This window comes from Lontra canadensis, unplaced genomic scaffold (assembly GCF_010015895.1).
Source record: "Lontra canadensis isolate GAN:19392208 unplaced genomic scaffold, GSC_riverotter_1.0 scaffold154, whole genome shotgun sequence".
Lineage (NCBI taxonomy): Eukaryota > Metazoa > Chordata > Mammalia > Carnivora > Mustelidae > Lontra > Lontra canadensis.
Genome location: NW_022631148.1, coordinates 2231852 through 2242235, shown reverse-complemented (window position 1 = coordinate 2242235; position 10384 = coordinate 2231852). Strand labels below are relative to the sequence as shown.

The following is a 10384-nucleotide window of genomic DNA, read 5'->3' as shown; positions in this document are numbered from 1 at the left end:
ATGATCCCAGGGTCCTGGGATCGAGCCCCACATCGGGCTCTCTGCTCCACAGGGAGCCTGCTTCCTCCCCTCTCTCTACCTGCCTATCTGCCTACTTGTGAGCTCTGTCTGTCAAATAAATAAATAAAATCTTTAAACAACAACAACAAAAAAGAAATCAATATATATCATGACCTCTTTACTAATTAATAATATACATTCCTTTAAGAGAAGAGGTAAAAGTGGCATGCCATGTTGTCAACATCTTTCTTAAGAATGATATCACCCAAAATATCTGGTGTCAGGTTGTGTATTGCATACTTGAAGCTCATGAAGTATGGATTATGTTAATTCCATATACGGAAATAAGGGCCAAGGTCCCTAAAGAAGGCTATGAAACACTATAAGCAACACAAGAGATGGAGATACTGAAAAATGGCAGAGATATTATCAAATATTCTAAACTATAAGGGAAGATTAATGGACCATCTCAATAAAAATATAACACAAAACAAAGATGCTCCCCATGAGGAAATAATAGGATTCCCCAAATAGAAAAATAAGTACATCTTACTTATCATATCCAGGTCTTTTGTTCAGATATTTTTCTTGCCTTAACTTCTTTATCATTAATATTATAACTTGGAAGCAGAATTCCTTTTCTATCCTATTAGCTAAGTAATATGAACAAAATTATATAATTAAACATCTTGCAGTTACAAAAATAAGATATATACTTCAAGTATTAAGAATGAGTTGCCTTTGTATGGGAGGAGTGCACCAGGTGTTTATGCCCCATTTCTGAAAATCTTTCTCTGAAATATATAATGAGCATTATTAATTCTGAAAAAGAACAATTGGGCAAAAAGGAAGCATGTGAAAATTGTCCAGTAATGGAAAAAAAGGTACAGTATTTATTATAGCAAAACTCATCACATAGAACACAAACCTATAGTTTCAATAGAAACATTTTATGCCCAAAAGCTACAGACCTACTTTCCTAACAAATTATGAAAATCTTAGAAATCTCTTTTGATCATTATAATATTTACACCTTAAATGCTTTGGTCATACCCAAGTTCATTAAACCTGAAGAGAAATTCATTACAAATAAATAATCCTTTCCTAGAAGGAGTAACTCTTCATTGAAAAAAGGTGAAAATTTCTCTTTGGCATCATTTTCTTCTTCTGGTCCACAGCTTTTTCATAGCATTTTTCATCTCTCCGTTTCTCAGAGTATAGATCAGAGGGTTTAACATAGGGGTGATAACTGTGTAAAACACAGCCAAGGATTTATCAATGGGTAAAGTAGAAGGAGGTCTCACATATGTAAAAATGCAAGGGACAAAGAAGAGGACCACCACTGTAATATGAGAGCCACAAGTGGATAAGGCTTTGCGCCTCCCTTCCTGACTGTGGGTCTTCAGAGATTGCAGAATGACCCCATAGGAAATGAGTAAGATTGTGAAGATGACCACACAGATTGCCCCATTATTGGCAACTACAGTGAGACCAATAACATAGGTGTCAGTGCACGCAAGTTTTAATAATGGATACATGTCACAGATAAAGTGGTCGATGACATTGGGACCACAGAAGGGAAGGTTGTAAGCAAAGAGAAGTTGAACAATAGCATGCAGAAAACCTCCAACCCAGGCCAACAGCAGCAACAAAAAACACACCCGTTGATTCATGATTGTCAAATAATGCAAAGGTTTGCAGATGGCCACGTAGCGGTCATAGGCCATGGCCACCAGGAGCAAAATCTCAGCGCCACCAAATAAGTGCTCTATAAAGAGCTGGGACATGCAAGCTTGGAAGGAAATGGTTTTCTTCTCATAGAGTAAGTCTATAATCATATTTGGAGTAATTGTAGTAGAATAAACAGCATCCATAAAAGATAAGTAACCAAGGAAGAAGTACATAGGGGTATCCAAGGATGGGCTGACCACCACAGTCACCACAATGAGTAGGTTGTCCACCATCGTCACGATGTAGATGATCAAGAACACAACAAATAGTATTTTCTGACCTTGGAGGCTCTGGCTAAGCCCCAAGAGGACAAACTCAGTCACATTGTTCCTGTGTTCCATATGTTCTTTTGAATCTCCTTTTCTTACAGTTCAAGAGAAAATTAGCTATAAATGTAATGATTATGGTGAATTCTTGAAATCTAACATAATCTGTTTATTCATTTACCTACTAGGCATTATAGTTTCTTATGTTCTGTACTTTCAGAAATTACAAGAATAAAAGGTGGATGAAAACATTCTCCTTACCTCACTCAGACAGATAAAAGTCAGTAAAGACATTGTGGTAAAAGGACACAGTAATAAATAAGTGGAGGAGCACAACCAACTTTCCAACTGGAAGGTAGTAAAATTGTACATGTAGTGAATTTTTCATATAAAAATTTTTAAAAGCATTGTTTTAATGAAAAACTACAACAAGATTTGTATTTACTTCCCAGCTAACACAAGAGATGACTTTCTAACTTCTAGAATCCTCTTAACTCATAAATGAAATTGATACATTTTATGATATCAACACATCTCAAAGACTTTAAAAAGATACCATGACAACAATGGATAAAAGTAGATGGGGGAAAAAACTTGCATTTCAAAGGACATACACAATGTTAATATCAAAATATATAGAGCTTTAAGCAAATAAAATACAGAAGACAAAGAAACCAATGGCAAGTGGGTAAATCACATAGAGAAGCATTGATAGGAATAGATAACAGTCATATGGTATGATGTTGAAACTCATCTGTAAACAGAAACATAGGAATGGAAGTAAGAGCTTGATTATGAAAGTGTGACCTTGGATTCTTCAAAATCACTCATTCAAGTTTGTGGATGCTACAGCATCCTCTAAACTTCCACAGATTAGCAAACAATGCTCAGAGAACATATCAATTGAAACCATCTGTAGAGTTAGAAATATCTTGCCCGTTAAAATATCCCTAAGCCTGAAACTAGTTTCTAAAAATACTGATAAAAAAGTACATTTATTCTGTATCTTTATACATAAAAATCGCCAAAAAGAGTATTACAGAACTGTGCTCATTCCCATATATTCTAATAGCCATAAAGAATCCCTAATATAGATGATTATCAGATTCACACAGCAGATCTTTTAAAAGACTGAATCCCAGCACCACCAAGATGTAAAATATAAAGTCTACTTTGGAATCTCACATCTAATTACACTTCCTGGGTAAAACACCTTTCAATTCAAGGTTGCATCCCTTCTGCCTTCTCTTTTGTGCACAGATACCATCACTGTGCACACAGATCAAGAAAACACATGCATCATCACAGGACCTTGAACTGTTTCTATGTGAACAACGCTTTCTGTGTTTGCAGAAAGTCTTATTCATTTCAGTCTTTCAGAAAAGGGTTACCTCAAATTTCTGGGATTTTCAAATGAATACAAAGGCCCTATAGCCTAAATAAGTCTGAATACTGGCTGTGAACAAAGAGACCCAAAATCTTCATTGATAGCAGATTTGTCTCAATAACAAAACAATGTTAAACCAACATTTTGAGGTTAAAAAAAAAAAAAAGAAGAAGAAGAAGGTCAAGTGGGCACCTGGGCAGCTCAGTCAGTTCTGTGTCTTCCTTCTGCTCAAGTCATTATCCCAAGGTCCTAGGATGAAGTCCTAAGTAGGGCTCCTGGTTCAGAAGAGAGGTTTTTTGTTTTTGTTTTTGTTTTTTTGGGTTTTGTTTTTCTATGTGTGTTTTCCTCCCTCTGCCTCTGCCCTCTCCCCCTACTTGTGAGTTCTCTATCTCACTCACCCACTAGCTCTCTTTCAAACAAATTTTTTTTAAGATTTTATTTATTTATTTATTTAACTGATAGAGATCACATGTAGGCAAGGAGGCAGGCAGAGAAAAGAGGGGGGAAAGCAGGCTCTCTGCTGAGCAGAAAGACCAATGTGGGGCTCGATTTCTAGGACCCTGAGATCATGACCTGAGCTGAAGGCAGAGGCTTTAACCCACTGAGCCACCCAGGTGCCCCATCTCAAGCAATTTTTTTAAAAAATATTTTTAAAAAAAGTTTAACTTTGCAGGAGAGAAAGTTGTGAATTGTTAGAAAATTTTATGTGGTCATGTGGTCAGTTATACTGGTCTGTCTTCACAAAGCATAGTTAAACCTTGGATTCCCCGTATGGAGAATAATTGCATATACATACTTCATTATGCTTTGAGTCCATCCTTTCAATTCCTGATAAAGCCGGTCATTGAACACTGATCCAAACACTCCTAGATCAAGACAATGGTGTGTAAATACTTTATCTGCATTTGAACTACAACACAGATTGTTCAGTCATTGAACTGGTACATTTCCAAGACTGATTCTTCCCTAATTAAATTCATTGGGACTTTCATCATAATTGTGAGTGTAGACCTGCATCTCCAGAGATGCCACCAGAATAATAACCATGTACAACAGGACTTAAACTTTTCCTCTTGGGGAGAAATCACAAAAGAACAACTTGAGATTGAATCACTGAAAGAGAAATGTCCAGTGTGGACAGAAATAAAATATGTAAAGACTCTCTTCTTTCAAGCATGACTTTCAAAATAGGCATAGCTGTTCTGGTTACACTTAAGCTATGTCTTTGCACATAGACACCTAAACTGACTTCCAGGGCATCACAAAAGTAAATTGTGTATGACCCATTTAAAAGTTGTCTCAAATGTGGAGAAAGCAAGATTCTCCCCTAAGGGGAAGAGTCTTGAGTTTGTCACATAAAGGAACACAGACAAGTTGATAGAACTTGTGTTAGTATGGGAGTGGGGAGAGAGAAAACAGTGTGGGAGGTTTCCACTTACCTGAGAGTGCTCAGAGAATGTTCGCCAAAATACACACTACACGCTTGGCCAAAAAACAAATTGCAATGCATTTTCAAGGACTTAAATCATACAGAATATATATAATGAAATTCAACAGAAATATAACACTGTTTCCCAATTATTTACAAATTAAACAACATAAATTTAAATTACCATGAATTAAAGAAGAAATATCAGTGAATAGTTTTTATTTATTTTTATTTTTAAGATTTTATTTATTTATTTGCCAGAGAGAGAGAGAGCATGCACAAGCAGAGGGAGCAGCAGGTAGAGGTAGAAGCAGAATCCCCACTGAACAAGGAGCCCAGTGAAGGACTGGATCCCAGGACCCTGAGATCATGACCTGAACCAAAGGCAGATGCTTAACTGACTGAGCCACCCAGACATCTCAGTGAATAGTTTTTAAAATGAAGTTTCAACAGAATGTAATGAAAGGTGTGTGTGTGTGTGTGCGTGTGTGTGTGTGTGTGTGTGTGTGTGTGTCTACTGGGTGCAGTTAAAGGAGTGCTTAGAAAGAAATGGATAGCTGTAAATAGAAGTATTAGGAACCAAGAGACATTACATGAAATGAATTCAAACCTCCATCTTAAGAACCTGAGCAAGGAAAACCAAAATAAGCCCAAAGAACATTGGGTAGAATGGAAATACTAAATAAAAGAGAGAAACCTTTCAATGAGAAGTTAATTGAATAAAAACTGGAATAAAACATAGAATAGAGAAAATATATAAATCCAGGAAATTGTTCTCTTTTTTTTTAGATTTTATTTATTTGACAGAGAGAGATCACAAGTGGGCAGAGAGGCAGAGAGAGAGAGAGGAGGAAGCAGGCTCCCTGCGGAGCAGAAAGCCCAATGTGGGACTCAATCCCAGGACCCTGAGATCATGACCCGAGCTGAAGGCAGAGACCTAAACCACTGAGCCACCAAGGCGCCCCCAGGAAATTGTTCTTTCAAAGATTCATAAAACAGATATATTCCTAGCAAAATGGATTAAGAAAAACTAAGAGAAAGAACAAAGGATAAGAATCAAGAATGAAGAGAGCTCCATCCCTCCATTAAACTGATCTGAAAGGGAAAACAAAAGAGCATCATAAATGAATTTATGCCACCTAAGAAAGTGGAGCTCTGTTATGAAAGATACAACTTTCTAAAGAGACACAGAAAAATAATTAAAAATTGAAATAAGCTTGGGTGCCTGGCTGGCTCATCAGTGGAGCATGTGACTCTTGATCTTGAACTCTTGAGTTCAAGCCTCATGTTGAGTATAGAGATTACTTAAAAAATAATAATAATATTTTTTAAACTGAATAATCTAATGTTGTTTAATTAATTAATTAATTAATTCTTTAAAATCCTTCCCCTCCTAAAACAAAAAATGTCACTCCCATAAAAATTTATCTATTATCCTATATAAAAATTAATCAAACCATAGTGCCAATCTTAAATACATATGTTCAAGAATAAGGAGAAATTAAAGTACTCCCTGACTCATCTTATTCATCCAACATAACCCTTACACACGGAAACAAGAGCATCACAAGAACAATAATCAGACCAATCTTCAAAATTTCCCTATTCAAAGACAAAATAGTTTCATACCTAGAAAATCTCAAAGGATCTACAAAAAGAGTTACTAGAATTAATTAGTGAGTTTAGTAAGGTCATAAGATACATACATGATCCAAAAAATTAATCATGTATCTACAAACTAACAAAAAACAACTTGAAATTTAAATTTTTAAATGTGCCATTTAAACTAACAATAAAAATCATGACCTCCTTAGGCATAAAATGCATAAATATATGCTATAGTATACTTAAACTACAAAATATTAATGAAAAATGTCAAAGGAAAAGTAGTATTTGGAGAGACATACCACAGTCAGGAATTGGAAGGCTCATTACTGCTAAAATCTCAGATCTCCTCAAAATGATATATTGATTCAATGCAACTCTCAACAAAATCCCACTAAGCTTTTATGTGTTATAAAAATAAGTTGATTCAAAAATTAATCTATAAAGGTAAAAATAACAGGATTCCTGTGTGGCTGGTTGGTAAAGCATCTGCTTTCAGCTAAGGTCATGATACAAGATTCTAGAATCAAGCCCAGTTTCAGGCCCCTTGCTCAGTGAGGAAACTGCTTCTCCCTTTGCCTGATTCAGTTCCAAGGAAGATAAAATTGACATAGTGGTTAATTTTGGCTAACTCTTAAGTCAAGGGAATAATTAAAGAAGATAGCTCCAAAAAGACAAAAAGATGGAAGCACCATTCCATGCTCATGGATTGGAAAAATAAACATTGTTAAAATGTCTATACTGCCTAGAGCAATCTATATTTTCAATGCCATTCGAATCAAAATTCCACTGGCATTTTTCAAAGAGTTGGAGCAAACAATCCTAACATTTGTATGGAATCAGAAGAGACCCTGAATTGCTAAGGAAATGTTAATAAAGAGAAACAGAACTGGGGGCATCACGTTGCCTGATATCAAGCTTTACTACAAAGCTGTGATCACCAAGACATTTTACTGACAATAAAACAGACACATAGACCAGTGGAACAGAGTAGAGAGCCCAGATATGGACCCTCAACCCTATGGTCAAAACACCTTCGACAAAGTAGGAAAAAATATGCAGTGGGAAAAAGTCTCTTCAATAAATGGTGCTGGGAAAATTGGACAGCTATATGTAGAAGAATGAAACTTGACCATTCTCTTACACCATATACAAAGATAACTTGAAATGAATAAAAGACCTCAACGTGAGACAGGAATCCATCAGAATCCTGAGGAGAACATAGGCAGTAACCTCTCCGATATCAGCCACAGCAACTTCTTTCAAGATATGTCTCCAAAGGCAAAGGAAACAAAAGCAAAAATGAATTTTGGGGACTTCATCAAGATCAAAAGCTTTTGCACAGCACAGGAAACAGTCAACAAAATAAAAAGGCAACTTACGGAATGGGAGAAGATATTCGCAAATGACAGTACAGACAAAAGGCTGATATCCAGGATCTATAAAGAACTTCTCAAACTCAACACACACAAAACAGATAATCATGTCAAAAAATGGGCAGAAGACATGAACAGACACTTCTCTAATGAAGACATACAAATGGCTAACAGACAAATGAAAAATGTTCATCATTACTAGCCATTAGGGAGATTCAAATCAAAACCACATTGAGATACCACCTTACACCAGTTAGAATGGCCAATATTAACAAGACAGTAAATAATGTGTGTTGGAGAGGATGTGGGAAAAAGGGGAATCCTCTTACACTGTTGGTGGGAATGCAAGTTGGTACAGCCACTTTGGAAAACAGTGTGGAGTTTCCTTAAGAAATTAAAAATAGAGCCTCCCTATGACCCTGCAATTGCACTACTGGGTATTTACCCCAAAGATACAGATGTAGTGAAAAGAAGGGCCATCTGTTCCCCAGTGCTCATAGCAGCAACGGCCACGGTCACCAAACTTGGAAAGAATCAAGATGCCCTTCAATGGACAAATGGATAAGGATGATGTAATCCATATACACTATAAAGTATTATGCCTCCATCAGAAAGGATGAATACCCAACTTTTGTATCAACATGAACGGGACTGGAGGAGATTATGCTGAGTGAAATAAGTCTGGGAGAGAGAGTTAATTATCATATGGATTCACTTATTTGTGAAGCATAAGAAATAACGTGGAGGACATGGGTAGATGGAGAGGAGAAGGGAGTTGGGGGAAATTGGAGGAGAAGAACCATGAGAGACTGTGGACTGAAAAACAATCTGAGGGTTTTGAAAGGGCAGGGGATAGGTATTATGGGGGGCATGTATTGCATGGAACACTGGTGGTGTGTATTATGGAGAGCACGTATTGCATGAAACACTAGGTGTGGTACATAAACAATGACTTCTGGTACACTGAAAATAAATTAAAAATTTAAAAAAGAAATTAAAAAGCAACCTTAGAAGTTATATTAAGTATATTAAGTTATATTTAGGTATATTTAGAAACTGAAATCTGGAAAGATTAAGTGATTTGCATAGAACCAAGAATAGAGCCTAGTATAAATAAAATATCTTTAGAAAGAAAGGTAAAATAATAGATAAGCCAAATTTAATTTTGAAAAGAACAAGTTCAAGGAGTTATACTATGGGATATCTAGACTTAATATATAGTATTGGAGAAAAGGTACATATGTAGGTCAATGAACTCAAATAGCCTCAAGATAGACCTTCATATTTGATGACTTATGATAAATGCATGGAGGCAATTTAATAGAGAAATGATAGCCTTTTCAACAAATGGTGCTGCAACAAAAGGGTAACCTTTGCAAAGAGTGAACCTTGATCAACACCTCAAGCCATAAATAAAAGGTAATCCAAAATGGCTCATAGAGCTAAATGTAAACCTAAAACTATAAAACATCTTGATGAGAACATCAGAGAAGATCTCTGTGACCTTGAATTAGGCAAAGATTGTCTAGGTATAACAATAAAGGCATAGTCAATTTAAGAAGTGATATCTTGAACTCCATAACACAAAAATTATTCTCTTTGAAGGATATTTTTATTAAGGAAAATGAAAGATAAGACACTGTGAGAAAATATTTGCAAATTATTTATCTGATAAAAAACTTGTTTTCAGAAGACATAAAGAACTCTCAACTTTCAATAATAATAAACAACACAGTACACAATGGTTGAAGGAACTGAACATATATTTCACCAAAGCAGATACATCAATTGGCAAAAAAGCACGTGAAAATTGTTCAAGATCATTAGCTATTTGGGAAATGGAAATTAAAACCACAAGAAGATAACACTACTGACTATTCAAAAGGCAAAATTGAAAACTTGATAATGCGACTTTCTGACAGAGAAAAAAACCTAGAAATGTCATTTGCTGCTAATAATATGTACACTTTAAGGGCACCTGGGTGGCTCAGCGGGTTAAGCCTCTGCCTTCGGCTCGGGTCATGATCCCAGGGTCCTGGGATTGAGCCCCACATCGGGCTCTCTGCTCAGCAGGGAGCCTGCTTCCCTTCCTATCTCTCTGCCTGCCTCTCTGCCTACTTGTGATCTCTGTCAAATAAATAAATAAAATCTTTAAATAATAATAATAATAATAATAATAATAATATGCTCCACTTTAGAAAACAGTTTAAAGATGTTTTAGGAAACTATACACATACCATAAAATTCATCTCTTCCACTCCTAGGAATTTATTCAATTGTAATGGGAACTTATGTGCATGAAAAAAAAAAAAAAACTTTAAGTGAATGTTTATAGTGGTTTTTCTCATTATTTCAAATATCTGGAAATAACCAAAATATCTATTAATTGTAAAAGGGATAAATAAACCTCTCATATAGCCATAGGATGGAATAACATTCAGCAATAAAAGTGAATGAACTATTGATAAACACATTATGCATAAGTCTCTAATGCATTATGGAAAATAAAGAAGCCAGATTTAAATTACTACATACTGGACATGATCTTATATATAAATAACCCTAAAGTCTCCACTAAAATTGCTAGAAT

The 10384-nt window shown here is 35.6% G+C and overlaps 1 protein-coding gene across 1 annotated transcript; it reads right to left on the bottom strand.

Moving 5' to 3' along the window:
- Positions 1-1154: 1154 nt before the first annotated feature.
- LOC116859326 (olfactory receptor 4A15-like) lies at positions 1155-2078 on the bottom strand. Its single transcript, XM_032844537.1, has one exon. It carries the CDS (start codon positions 2070-2072, stop codon positions 1155-1157), a length of 918 nt encoding a protein of 305 aa, XP_032700428.1. The 5' UTR covers positions 2073-2078.
- Between the last annotated feature and the right edge of the window lie 8306 nt (positions 2079-10384).